This window comes from Leuciscus leuciscus (genome assembly GCF_965113295.1).
Source record: "Leuciscus leuciscus genome assembly, chromosome: 21".
Taxonomy (NCBI): domain Eukaryota; kingdom Metazoa; phylum Chordata; class Actinopteri; order Cypriniformes; family Leuciscidae; genus Leuciscus; species Leuciscus leuciscus.
Window position 1 is genome coordinate 22,384,447 of NC_138745.1, and position 15,064 is coordinate 22,399,510.

Genomic DNA, 15,064 nt, shown 5'->3' on the forward strand with positions numbered 1-15,064 from the left:
TGGGAGATGGACCGAGGGCGCTCTACTGACTAGCAGAGGCGAAGAGCGACTCCAATAGAACTATTAAAATTATATACGCGATCGGGTCGTCGATAGGCCACTCCAAAATCAAAATAAGTCGCCAATCTTTCACATCTACTTCACACACACTAACACGGCATTGATGGTAATGTATGCAAGGAAACAACCAAGACTCGGCGATGGGTAAAGAGCTCTGTTTTATACTCCGATTTTCCTTCTCCGCTTTGACAATCCGCCATTTTTAGCCAAACCAAAATAAGTAGAAACTTAAGGAAGCCGATTCAGCTGTTGCAATTTCTGCCACTGTTTGTGAAGATGTTTTTATTAACTATTCCTCTTGTCTCTTTTTCTTGTTTATTTTGTAGGTGCACCGACCGAAGGGATTCTCAGCCCTACCAGGTAGATCTGAAACAAATAAGATTAAAATGGAGTAAATCTAGTGCAGGCTTTTGAAGCAGTTTAGGCCTCTGTACGTAAAACACAGCAAAAAGTGCCTTATTCTCCCCGGGTTCGGCTTAAAATTACACACACATTTACATTACACTGCAAACATTTTTTTGTGCTGTCATTAGTCGCATGCCCGTCGAATTTATCATGTTTTAAATGCGCTCAGGGCGCTAGCGACTTTTAACAGGCTAACGTTAGCTCGCTAGCGGCTACATTGGGCCTGTATGCCACAGCGATTTACTTCTAAATTATCAATATGGTAACGTTTATTATCATTGATTCAAGGTTCTAAATTATGTTACTTTAGAGAAACGGTTGTATACGTAAACACGAATTTAAGGGTACGAGGTTGTTTACAAATAGTCTTGATAGTCGCGAGCGAGTAAATGCAACAAAATCCCAATAAAACGAGTGTTATTATTGTGTAGACCATCAAGAGGTGCTTAATTGTATGTAATACTGAGAGAAAGATATAGGCTTAAAGGCTTTTCTGTGCTCAGTTAAGTCTTGCAATGACGTGCAAAGTATGTTATGACACAAACATGCTCCTATTAAGTATTTTGGTGTTTTGGAACATTTTAGATGATGGTCAATAGCTGGTAGACCATTCTAGACAAGCTGGTCAGCTAGCTAATGACCAACTATAATCCAGCTCTAATGTACTTTGGATGTCAGAGAGCAATTGTGCAGCAGAGTTCAATGTAGAAATATCATGTTTTGACAGACTCTTAAGTACTCATCCAAAAGTCACCCCGATCACAGACATGAGAAGATGCGTGACAACAACGATGCCACTCCACCGTGCAAGATGTTGCGGCGGTCAGACAGTCCAGAAAATAAGCACATGGACAGCACCGGCCATGGCAGAGCAAAAGCCATCCATCCACACCGGGGGAGAGACAGAGAAGGAGGTAAGAGGGGAGACAGGGAGTCATATTTATAATTCAATAAGAGGCACAGATCTGAGGCTGATACAGGTGCCTAGATCCATGTTGTAAATCTTAATTAGTGCATAATTGTTTCTATGTAAACACTAGTCAGACATCTTGCTAGTTCAAAAGTTGAACAGATTGCTGTCTTTGTGGTAAACAGACAGTAAATGAAATCACAGTACCTGAAGTGGGACCTGCTTCTATTGTTTACAAGCACCCTGCATTCACTTTATGAATGATGCCGTTTCAGATAGGAGAATATAAGGCTTTGACTGAGCACTATGTGCTTTTTCTTCATGTTCAAGGTCTATACAGAGTGTTTTCTCTTCAGATCAGGTATTAACATGATAATTTTTCCCCTGAGTTTTCAACAAGACACTTTATTTTGCTATCTACATGAAAAAAGATAAGCTGGCTTGAAAGACCCGGTTTGACTAACTTGTGATAGATCAAAATTGGTCTCAAATCACCAATGAAATTATCATGCTGAATTATTTTTTCTTCTCTAGAAAGATCCACATGAATTTATTGGTATGGTAAACATTCTTTGGAAATAACTTTTCAGTTTTGCTAGAATGATTTCGTTCAGTTGGTTAAAATAAGCAGAATCAATGTAACATTTACATATTTACGAAAGTCCACCCAAAAATGAAAGTTCTCTCATGATTTGCTTACTCATGTCGTTCAATGCCTGTATGACTTTCTGTAGAGCACACAAGATGATATTCTGAAAAATGTTGGGAACCAAACAGTTTTGGTGACCATTGGCTTCAATATTTCAAATGATCATCTTTTAGATAGTGAGGGACAGTTTACATGACACCGTTTTTATTTTAACAAAAAATTGAAAACTTTATACCATGTTTTGGCCGTTCATTTAGAGGAGAAAGGTGTTTTGGAGGCCTTAAAATGTAAACTTTTGAAAACTGGTTTCAAAATGCATTTTATTTTTAAATGATGCCATTATCGTCTAAACTAAAAAAACACAAATTTTTGAAAGCGGTGATGCGTATTGCGTGTTCAGTCGTGGACAAAAGTGATAAATCTACTTAATTTTCTGCCTGGTTGTGTGCCGTTGGATGTTTTCATTATTGTTAGTGCTGCATCTTATGAGTATTGGTGGTGTAAAATCTTTGCATCTATCATTCATATTTACCAGATCTGCTGCATAGGTCAAGATTGGCATCTTGTAGATCCCCTCGAAGCAGTAAAAAGTATAACCATTATTTAAAAATGTTAACAACATAATTTGTGGGCTGTAATATTTATGCATTTGTAATAACCATAAATGCTAAAAGCAGCTAACCCATGTCACATCGTGCTGGATGTCATATACCCAATTATATTGTGCTTTAGTGAATGGATCATGACAGATTTCACAATTTGATTAGATTTCGATTCACAAGCTCTCGATTTTATTCAATATCGATTCATTTGGAAATATTTCAGGATTTCAGTTTTTTTTAAGGAAAAAATCTAATGTTGTTAACTAAACGGAAACCATTAATTTGGTCCATTACTATAATATTAAAGGTTAAAGTTGACAAAATGGATTAAAAGCCCAAATGATTGAATTTTATTTAGATAAAATAATCACCACTTAAAGTTTCATTCAGTCTTTTAAATAGCTGATTAGGCAGTTCATATGTGAGCTTTCATGTGTGGTTTGAAATCGTATACAAATTGCATTTCTGGAAATCTGTTTCTGTCTGACCACACTAATCGGATTTCTCGTGGTTTGTCACTTTCTCACGCCACGTAAAACATAAACATGTCAGACGTTGTTATAGGAAGCATGCTGAAAGTCGATGCAGAAACAAGGTTGTGTTGTTACAAAGTGCCGGTTGAGTAGAAAATGACAATATAATGGAGACGTTGAATTTTAAGACTGGCGTACATGACCGCACGGAATAAAGCTGCGCATACATTTCTGACGCCGCCCCTGAAGACGTAGTAGTCCAGTGCGGTCGCTACACATTGTCATGTTGTTAATAAGACAACACCTGTATTGCAAACCCCTCCAGTTTGCTTCTGTTGTTGTTTTTGGCCCATAGAAACCAATGCAGATATTCCGGAACACGAAAGAGTGCCACGGGAATCACAAATAAGATCTGAACAGTTGCGGTACACAGTGTGGACGGTCAGTAATTTAGATCAGATTCCAATCGGATACACAAGTAATTGGATTTGGATCGACAGTGTGAACATAGCCTTAGTTTCTACTCCAATTCCTTGTTGAAAAATTATCATTGAAGGGGTGGCTGTCATAACTAGTTTTCATGATTAATGTATGTTTAAATAAATCTCTGAACACTAAGACATCACTATCAGGTAAAAATATGATTAAATACAATTTTGTGTATATATATATATTTAGTTCTTTTTTTATGAACATTGAATGACTTTCCTGAGGAAAATGCAGCATTATGTTCACAAACTTTATTGATGTCTTTCTGCAGTTGAAATATGAGAAATTGTTTTCAGTGAGTTCCCTATCTTTCAGTATATCTTCTCTCACGTGACATTGAAGAGTGTCCGAATTTTTATTTGTTTATCAGAATTTTGTGATAAAATTGACAGAATATGAAAGCTGATACTGTTTTTTTTTTCTCTACAAATAATGTGTTATTTATGCAACAACTAAAAACACAAAAAAGCATAAAAGATTGATCTTGACATATTCAAAACAATTTTGGTTTGTTAAAGAAATATCGATTAAAAATGAGATCTATATTTCCAGCCTAGCCCTAGTGGATGAAATGGAGTTTAAGGAGAATATGAAGTCTTGATGGAAGTTGGGACAGTTTGTTACCTATCACGTCTCACTTTGGCCTTTTTAAAATAAATTACTTCATTGACCATATTATTGCATTCTGATGAATTTGATCAAAACCAATATGAGGAAACTTGTCATATGCCTAAAGCAAACACAAAGAGGTTTTCTGGAACCATCACAGTGACTCCTAAAACATTTATAAGGCTGTGTGCTTGCTTTTCTAACCAGTACTCTTCATTAAAAAAATTCTAGCTGAACTTCACCATACAGACTTGAATTAATAAAGTGCATTTCCTTGACTCCATGTTCACATGTAGGGTAAAGTAAATAGTTGCTAACTTGTTCTACCACTCCAAATTTTTGTTTTGTGTGTGCGCGTATGTGCATGTCAAAAAGTTGCTTCTGACACAATTTTTTCCCATTTTAGATAAAAAAGAAAGACTCATTAAATGGCTTGACAAGTGCAGTTTTCTTTTTCGTGTTGAAGTATTTCGTTTTCACATGAAGTTTGGGTGGGACTGGGACATATGAAAGGGCTCTTCCTTCCATTTTTCTTAATTGCTAAAATACTACATGATCATCAACTGCATGTGGTATTTAGACTAAAGACAGTCTTATTCTAAAGAGCATCTGATTGGACAAAAATCTGTGTAGTGCAGGATGAGTCATCGATATTTTTGTCTATGTTCCCTGATCAGAGAGACTGTAAATTGTCTGTATATCTTCTAAAGGTGTACTATGTCAACATTAAGGAGTGCATCTAGATCACTTCAAAGCTGACATGCATGGACCAAAAGCCACAAAGCTCAAATTTTGATTTCATAGATATTGAGGCACAGTATGTCTGTTCAGTCTAATCTTTTCCTCACTCAAAGTGGCTTTATATTCTTGTTACTGGCACACTTCTGACACATCTTCTCTGAGGTGGTGAAGACTGTCTGTACCCTAAGGGATGTCTGCAGCTGAAATGCCCCAGTGAGGGTTTGGCAGTTGGCTGCAGGTCACTTAGGGCTTTCTGTGTGACTTTCTTGTACCATGAAATAGGGCTGCTCGATTATGGAAAAAATCATAATCACGATTATTTTGGTCAGTATTGAAATCACGATTATGTAACACGATTATTTCACATGACTTTGGGAACGTGTTGCATTTATTAAAAAGACACGGTAACACTTTACAATAATGTTAATTCGTTAACATTAGTTAATGTATTAACTAACATGAACTAACAATGAGAAATACATTTGTTACAGTATTTATTAATCTTTTTTAATGTTAGTTAATCAAAATACAGCTGTTCATTGTTTGTTTATGTTAAGTTTACAGTGCATTAACTAATGTTAACAAATACAACCTTTCATTTTAATAACGTATTAGTAAGTGGTGAAATTAATATTAACTAAGATTAGTAAATACTGTAGAAGTATTGTTCATTATTGTTAACTAATGCTAATTAATGAACCTTATTGTAAAGTGTTACCAAAGACACCTTTCAACAATTCTTAAAAAATCGAAATTTGAACATTGATTGTACTTTTTGAACTATTAAAGTAACAACATGTAACTTTTCAACCTTCATAATATATTTCCAAGACCCTTGTGATAGTACATCGACTTACAATAGGTTGAATGAGACGTCTGCCAGAGCCTGACGGGGTCTGTATCGCTTTTACTGGCACTATGTAACTTCGGGGTGCGGGTAGTAACCAGCGCTCAAAAAGAACTACAAAATTCGACTGCTTTACGGCATACGTCACTTCGCCCACCACTTCCTCAAATGTGGCCAACCAGCGCGTTTGTTTTCGTACGTCTGTTTTCGTCATGGCTGAACCAGCAGCGAAACGTAAGAAGCCAAAGGTTTTGTCGGAGTAGAGTCGGAAGAGGAAAAGGGAGAGTGATAAACTGAAAGGCAGGACGAGGATCAATATTGGTCGAGCGTTTGCTCGCTGGCGTGAGCTTATGGAGGAGGAGAGTTACCAGACCGATGCTGACTTGGCCGTCATGCTGTTGAACTAGTAAGTAACTGTAAATTGCTTGCATACTATCTATAGTTTTTCTAATCTGTTGTCTGCCTGGCAACGTTACGGAAACTATCTGGTCCTCCATTTATTTATCTTCATGAATCAGCTAGTAGATGAGCGAATTATCAATCTGGTAGCTAGTAAACACTAACATGGTAGTTTTAGATGGTTAGGATGCTATCGCTATCATTCTCGTTCAGATTTGAGCATTGCAATCGACATGCAAATCGCAAATGTTTGAGTTAAAATGTTTAGTCTAATAAACATGTATAAATTATGAAAGGGGGAAGATTAATATTATCATTGCCCATATGAAAAAAACCTGCATGCTTCATATACAGTAACCGTAAATCATTTTACGACAGCGGTAATGGACAATTCCGCTTCCAACCGCTTTGAGCGCTGGGCGACCGCAGAGGAAAAGTTCCATGTTGTTGCTTTAATAAATAATATAGTATTTTAATATATTCCCGCAGGTCTACCACTTATAGCCTAATGCGGGAAATTCCCCCGCAAACATTGATTCACTTTAGCATGTATATTGTATGAGTAGCCTAAATGAATCCACACAGATTATAAAATCAAATCAATAATTTAAAAACTTTCTCCAAGACGCAATTTCACAAACCGCGTGAGTGTTCAGCGGCGCTGCGTCTTCTCTCTCTCCGTCTCTCAAAATGCGCTGGACAAGGCAAGCGTCGAAACTACACATTCGCGTTCAGGAGTCGGGACATGATGGAATTGTCACTTGTACAATCGGGCCAGCATTGCATCGTAACTAAAGTTGATCATTTTTACTTCGTTTTAAGTTTTATCAGTTTAAACATTCAAGCTGAGAGAGTTTATGGCATCGGGAGGGGCGGATGTGCGCGTGCGCGCGTCATTCAGAACACAAGACAAAATAAGAGCGTTCTTTCAAAACAGAACATGGCAAAATAATCGTTTTTTACTCGATTATACTATTTTGGTGATCGTTGGGAGCAAAAATCGAAATTCAATTAATTGCACAGCCCTACCATGAAACATTATCTTTTCCACCTGAAGCGAGTTAATTACCCAGTTTATGAAACTTGTCTGAATATTCTTGCTCTTTAATAGCTCACTAAGACGTATAACTCCTACAGTAATCAGGTAGCCTAGCAATGGTTTGTCTGTTATGCCAAAATGCTATTGCAGACTATCTGCTCATTGAATTGGTCATCAGTTTAATCCCAGTATGTGTTTGTTTACCATCAGTAATCTTTTTTTGTGTAGTTACTGATTGTGTGCCAGATTTTTCATTAAGAGTGTTGAGTCTGGTGTGTTATAAAATCATTATGCTGTTCTTCATCTCTTCCCAGCTCTACTGATTATTAGTTTTTTGTCAGAATGAGTAATCTCACTGAACACTTGTAATTTGTCTGAAGATGCTTCTATTTCACTGGTTTGTTACCTCAATTTGTGGAAAGACCTTTTAGTTTTCCCTTTGGGTTATGGGCATATTGTAAAGAACGGCCTTATTAGATATTTAAACAGTGCTTTAACACTCATGTGATGAACACGCATACAAATCAGTATTAAAAATCATTTGATTTGTTCATCGCTTTACAATGTGACTCTTTCTGTATCTCTTTATTTTTAGCATTGAAATCATGCTGCATGAACACTTGCTAGATGCGTCTTAGAGAGCTTGTATTTCTTAGCAGTGTAAACGTGTTGGTGCAGTTCAAGTTGAAATTACTCTAATGAATCAAAATAAACAGGAATTGATAGGATGGCATCGAAGTGTTTGTCTCGGCATCGAGCTATGAAAAGCTCAAGTGCTATAAGAGTCATTGATATAGATGCTTGATTTCGCTGTAAGTGGAACAACGGCAATGAATTATGGGATATTGTCTGTGAAGCTTTATAGTTGTGTAGATGACGGTAGAATGTTTTAGGTGAGTTGTTTTAACCAACCGGAAGTGGTAATAACTCTTAGATTTGCATTGTCCTTCACTAGTTTTTAGAAAGAACTTAAACTGGTTTGTCATATGATTACAGGCAATATTCTTCTTCTTTTAGGGACCAGTATCTCCCCTCAAGAGAACTCTCATAACCACAGCTCTCTGCACAGCTCCAACTCTCATTCAAATCCCAACAAATCATCAGACACGGTAAGACCTACATTCTTAATGTTTTCTAACTTGTCTGAATCAGCGTGCATAACAAGGCCATGTTCACGCTTTGGCACAATCATCCTGTTATAGAATGAATGTTTATTGAATAAATCAGAACATTTTATGATACCCTAATTGCCATTTTGTGTTGTTAGTTTTGCATAAATCATATTGAATAACTGTCTTACTAATAGTCGCAATTAGGATGCATTAATTTAGTTCCAAGGCAAAATTGAAAACATTTATCCTGGCAGATCTGATCAAATATTTCAGACTTCTAATAAGTGGTATGTTATTTTATGGGCCATTATTTGGATCTGGCGTAAATTCGTCAGCACTGTTAAATGTGTTGTCTGGTTGTGTGTCAAACCTCCTGTGTGCAGACCATCTGTCCCCTTTCTGTAGATAATATGAGCTCTTCTGGGAGATGCAAGGCACAGCGTACTTTTACCAGAGTAGAGAAAGGAGATTTAATGCTTTTCAGCATTACATCATTCATTTAAGGTTTTGAAACTTGGTAAATTACGATACACATTGAAATCATGTGGTTTGATTTGTTAAATTGACATTTAAAAAAATAATTGCAGTCAAGCAGATCATTTGTTAAAAGGCTATTTTGGTCATGGATGAAGCCAAATTGGACCGCATTCAGTGTCTTAAGTCTAAAAACAGACTGCCAAGCCATGGTAATATTGAGGGGTTGTTTTGTGAAAAATGTTAGAACGAACCAAGGTAATTTCAACAAACTCGATGAATGGATCTAATATTTGTGGCATAAGCTCTCTATGAATCCAAGATTGTTTTGATTAGCCAGCATAAAATTTGAATCCTTTAGTATTGACATGTTATCTCTTTGCTTGTGCCACTGTTGGTATAAAATGGTCTTTGATTATATGTTATGGGGCCACTTTTGATATGCTGCATAAAATCTCCTCCACTCTCTGAAGATGGTGAGATGCTCCACCTACTTTATGAACTCACTCATCAAATCCTCTTCATCTGCTCAATTACCTTTCCCAAGATTTTATGTTTTGTATTAAACCTTGTAATTATGTTATGAAGGTGAGAAGAACTAGCTTTGGGCAGGCATACAGAGGTGAATTATTTTTTTCATGGTTTGAAATATATACTACTTAATTGGGGTTTCTTTCAAGGGCAGAGACAGAGTTTAGTGTGCAATGAAATTAACAGTGTTAATCATAGTTCTGCATGGAACATCATTGTATTCTGAGTTACATTTTGAGAAAAAAACTACCATTCAAAAGTTTGGGGTCAGTAAGAGTTTTTCAAAGGAACTCTCTACGAGAGAACTATTTCACAGGACCCCAATAAATGCATTGCTATTAAAAATATAGTCAGAATACATGTCTTATTTTGAATGACCATCCAGGCAGAAAGATGCTTTTTGACTACAGCTAACTGGGTCATGATAAACAACCTATCCATGACCCATAGGCCAACGGGGAAACTTGTCGTTATTTTAATTCCGGTTGGTGATGCTAGTGGCACATAAATTGTACACTTTAGCTTCAATAATTGAGACTGTGTGGTGGTGGTGTGAGGCTTTTACAGTCAGACTGCTAGTAAGTGGAAGGTGTATTCAGGCAGATTAAAGAGGCATCCTGCAGGGGCGATGCGCAGAGATCCACCTCATCAAATATTACACATGCTTGCATCAGGATTCAGCTTGCATGCGCTCGCTCTCTCTCGCTTGCACGCTCCATCTGTCTGTCTCTCTAATGCTCCCATTCCCTCTTTTCTTCCCAGACGTATACTTTATTTTAAACTTCCTCATACTGTTGCTCTGTTTGGCCTTTCCTTAAGTCAGAGGAAAAACAACAAACACCTAGATTGTCTTCTCTTTTTTCCCTCCCTTTCAGGTCTTTCCTTTTGTTTTTGCCTTTGTTCTCTTCCCCTCCCTTCCTTTACATCTTCCTTCCTTTACCGCTCTTTTGTCTTTAACACCTCCTGTCGCTTTAAACAATCTCAATGTTCCCAGTCCTCACACCTGTTGTTTTTCCTTCTATTCAGCCGTATGAGCCAGCAGATGATTGGTCTGAACACATCAGTTCTTCAGGGAAGAAGTACTACTACAACTGCAGGACAGAGGTGTCTCAGTGGGAGAAACCCAAAGAGTGGCTGGAGAGGTATTAAGCATGCACTCTTTCAACCCTCTTCTCAAACACAAATTGTGCTTAATTATACACTAATACTCTAATCCATGCACCTTGCCCGTGAAACATCAGGTGATCGATGCAAGTAGAAAATGTTTAAACTAGTATGTTTCTGCAGAAGGTTTCCAGCAATCATATGGAAAATGCTTTTTAGCAGCTCTTTGCTTTCGCATTATGCAGTCATAGGTAGGGCTGGGCGATACATATTTTATGTATAAAATATTTTATATATATTTTTGCTTTCCACATATTTGTTAGACCTTGAGAATAAATGTAAACTTGTTTGTTCACAATTAAACTCCACAGAGTAAGCTACCTTTTTAATTTAGGGCCCCATTAAGTCTATTTTGTTTTCATTTAGATTTTTTATTATTTAATACAAATTCATGTAAACTTTAAAAATGTAATCAAGTGTTGATTCATTGTAATCAAATGAAAATATAACAATTAACTTACAACAAAACATTGCATTTTTATTTTGTGTCAAATAAGATAAATTTAAAACATGGTTGAAAAAATATTTGTATGATAATTAGAAACAACAACAATATTATTATTATTATTATTATTATTATTACTTTAAGAATGTCATTTTAGTGTACAGTAGTGATTTATTTCCGTCATAATTTCTTGAAGTTAAACTGAACATTTATTTTGTTCCGAAGATCTTTTAGTTTCAGTGTGTATTTGATGGTAGTTTTTCTCAAATGAAACTGTAAAAAGCTTGTGAAGTGACTCTCAAAGCAGCTCTGGAGATTAAATTCATGTAGTTCGTATATTGAGATGGCAGACACTGGAAACACTGCGAGCGTCATATATGTGTGAATTTGTGTATCGGGTGAAACTACGTTGTTCGTTCACAAGAGACGCAGAAATCACTTATTAGCGACATGCACTGACTGTCTGTTGTCGTGTTTATTTCTGCTGGGTGATAGGCTGTTCGATTAATCCATATCAAGTAAAAATGTCCAGAGCTTAACATCGTTATCGACGGATCTCGATATGATATCGTTAATCGCCCAGCCCTAGACTTAGGCCTGTTTCACATATCTTGCATCTGTAGCACATCAGCAAAGAAGCGGTGTAATGGCAACAGCATCACGCATTGAGCTTTCAAACTGACAATAAGTGCGACTGAGCTTTCACACAGATCGTTTATGACCTTCATTAATTGGCGATGCTTCATAAAATGTTTTGCAAAAGATTGTGATGATAAATAGTCAAAATACCCCACAACCCAGTATGCAGCAAAAATAAGCTCAGGGCTGCAACTCACTGCTTCTGTTGTATTGAACCATCTGTGTGCACTAGGTTCTGCATGATTTGGGGGGGAAATCGGACTTAATTTCTTCATTTTATAAAAAAACATCAACTTTTAGTTTGCCAGAAAACCGCAAGGAGCCCTTAAAGCTTCTTTTGTTGACAACAGCCGGTTTATAAGTACGTTGCATTACAATTTAGGAAAGATCATGTGTTTCAAAATGCATTTTAAGTGACCTCAGACTCACTGCACACGTAGAGATGCTCTGAGACACTGAAAACTAGATGCTGGTCATGTGTTAAAGTACACAGTGCTGCGCTTCACTTTGAAACAATATATAATAGCACATATGTAATTAAATCACAGCCTTTGGGATTTGATAATCGCGCTAAGCCATATCGCGATATTGGTTTTGTATAATTTGTGAATGTCTTCCTGTTTCAGAGAGCACAGGCAGAAGGAGGCAACCAAGACGGCTGCAGTGGTCAACAGTTTCCCTAAAGACAGGGACTACAGGCGTGAAGCCATGCAGGCTACTCCCGCCAGCTTCTCCATCTCTAGTAAGTCTGAAAACCCACATCATTCAGCTGTGTAATGTGGCTGTAAAGGTTGTTTAAGTGAGTGCAGTCCAGTTTATTGGGGTAATCTCAAAAGTGATGCAGCATCTCTATAACCAGGAATGTCATGATCATGGAAACCATGGAAAAACTTTGTGTTCTGAATAGGGATGTCAATTTTCACAAATTCCCATGATCGATCGTCGTTTAAACTAACGATCAATTAATCGATTAATCGTTAGCCTTAATACTGCGATATGTGTCCACTGCAGTGGCTATGACAGCATGACAGGGTCTGCAAATGCTGCTCAAAACGCTATGTTCCTCACCAAATCAATTAGAATGGTTTTAAATATAAATAAAGGGCTAGTAGGATTGTAAAATGTTTCGATGTGATTGATAATTAAATTAATTATTTTTGTCGCCAACGCCGCCTCATATGCGCTTAGAATGTGTGACTGTTGTGGACGCGCTCTTCCTGGAACAACTGCACGCGCTGAATGAATCTGCTACCGTTAAACTGGAGCACTTTGCTAGCACGTTATTTATCTAAAAGAAACGCATCCTATATGAGATTATTCAGATATATTCAAAATAAACATAATATTACAAATTATATCTGCACAAAATGACGCAAATTCATGCACAAGTGAACTTGAACTAAGTTACGTGCCATTCATTCAGAACTACTCATGTTGTGGACGCGCTCTTCCTGGAGCAACGCGACACGGCAACTAAACCCAAATAATTCACAATGTTTTATTACAATATTGTTCTCTTTATAATGTTATGTGATATTACAGTCCCAATAGTCATTATTAGTCGTGCACTGCCGTTTGAGCTGCGCGCGCTGAAGCTGACGCTTTACTACAGAGTTCATTCTTAACCAAATGCATCCAATATGAGATCAGTCAGATATAGATAGGCCTACAGAAAATAAACAGTATTACAACTTACATTTGCACAAAACAAAAGGCTGCGAATGCACACGCAAACTTATAGTCATGATGAAGGTGTAAAATGGTCCCAAACATAACTCCGGCTCGCTCGCTTTACAAGTTTCGCGGTTGAGCAGCGCGCACGCGCATGAAGACCTGCTTAATCGATGATCGATAAGTTGTATCGATTAAATGTATTATCGACAATTAATCGATCGTCGATTAATCGTTGACATCCCTAGTTCTGAATCAAAGGCCAGAATCGGTTGTTTAGGCTTCAGACTGTGTTCTTAAAGGGGTCATAAAATGCATATGTTTCTTGAGGTCAGCTTATGGAGCATTTTATTATTTTTTTTTCACTAAATCTATATTTGTAAAAATTATAATTTTACATCCTAATTGGAAACACTGTCAAAATTTCAAGGGACGTTACAGTAAATGGCCCACTGCTGTGATTGGTAAACTTGGTTAACTCGTACTGTGTCCATGCTCTTCCCCACAGCATGTGTGACTTGTGTTTTTCCGGTCGAGAGTTGTATGTGTTTGAGCCTGAGTCCGATTAAAATGATCAAATGCAACCACATAATTTTCCTCTGAGGTCAAAATTCTTGGCAGTGCTGTAGTTTTCAGTACAAGATATTTAGAAAAAACTGCAATATTTTGACAACAATTAAGAATCTGTTGTAAAATGATACAAACAAATAGAAACATTCTTTCAATCAGTCAGGCACATAATTTAAATAAACTTCAGCCATGCAGTTTTTGGGGTTGCAGTTTGTTTACATTCAGGGACAGAATAACATCGGACGATCTTACTCTACAGTTTTTCACATTTGTGATTGGACAGACTAAGTTTTTTTAAGAGCACACCTTGATAATACATGCATGTTAAGGGTCATGTAGAGAGAAATTGTGATGCCACGAATGGGGTGATTTCAAATCCTAGCGTTTCAGAAGGGAATGATTATACAGTACTGTGCAAGTCTTAGGCACGTTAGTATTTCACAAAAAAAATGGGTTTAAGCCAGTTATTTATATCTTTGATGCACACAGAGATCTGATCTCACAATCCTCGAGTCTCAATGCCCTGTGATCACATCAAGAAACATAAAAAACTGAGACAGACTAAATCCAGAAGAACTGCGGCGACGTCTCAAACGCTTGAAGAAATAGTGATTTGGTTTGGGTAATAGAAGTTCATTGATAAATAAAATCTGTTTATGACATTATTTTTGAAAGCATCCTCACATTACAGCATTTTTACTGTTAGTAAAAGTGCCTAACACTTTTCACAGTACTGTAGCTTTGCAGGTAGGTTTCTAGTGTTTTGGAGACGTTGCCACAGTTCTTCTGGTTTTAAGTCTGTCTCAGTTTTTTCTGGTGCCAAATATCAATAAACTAATGGCGCTTTTCCATTACCAGTACCAGCTCAGCTCGGCTCGCTTTTCGCTCCGTTTCCATTACAGATAGTACCTCCACAATAGTACCTGGTCGTCATAGCGACGCCGCAGGAAACTGCCGTGACTTCTTCTACGCGACACACACCCGCTACCCACACACACACAGGACAATGGAGGAAATCGAGTGTATGTTGTTTTTGGATGGTTTTGTTTTTGTTTTTGCTGTTTTTTATTCAGGATACTCCATCTGGCGCGTGCAATCATGACGCAGTGAATAGTGACGATTCTCTCTGACCAATCGGCAGTCTGCCGTGCTTTCACATCACATTTTAGTATCGCCTCAGCTCGCTCAGAACCTCGCCGGAGGTGGTACGAAAAAAAGTACCTGGAAGCAGGTAC

At 37.4% G+C, this 15,064-nt stretch overlaps 1 protein-coding gene and 1 long non-coding RNA gene across 3 annotated transcripts in view; both read left to right on the top strand.

Annotated features, from left to right (window-relative positions):
- Positions 1-15,064, top strand: part of LOC309485106 — a 167,730-nt gene that overhangs the window by 107,831 nt on the left and 44,835 nt on the right. The gene's annotated exons all lie outside the window — the stretch shown is intronic.
- waca (WW domain containing adaptor with coiled-coil a) overlaps positions 1-15,064 on the top strand; it is a 34,923-nt gene that overhangs the window by 25 nt on the left and 19,834 nt on the right. For both annotated transcript variants that reach the window (XM_082151734.1, XM_082151733.1), the window contains exons 1-6: positions 1-204; positions 387-420; positions 1,193-1,379; positions 8,241-8,332; positions 10,367-10,482; positions 12,215-12,330. The exon at positions 1-204 is cut by the window's left edge. In XM_082151734.1, coding sequence (XP_082007860.1) covers positions 164-204; positions 387-420; positions 1,193-1,379; positions 8,241-8,332; positions 10,367-10,482; positions 12,215-12,330 — 586 coding nt within the window. In that variant the 5' untranslated portion in view covers positions 1-163. The remainder of the gene's footprint in view (positions 205-386; positions 421-1,192; positions 1,380-8,240; positions 8,333-10,366; positions 10,483-12,214; positions 12,331-15,064) is intronic.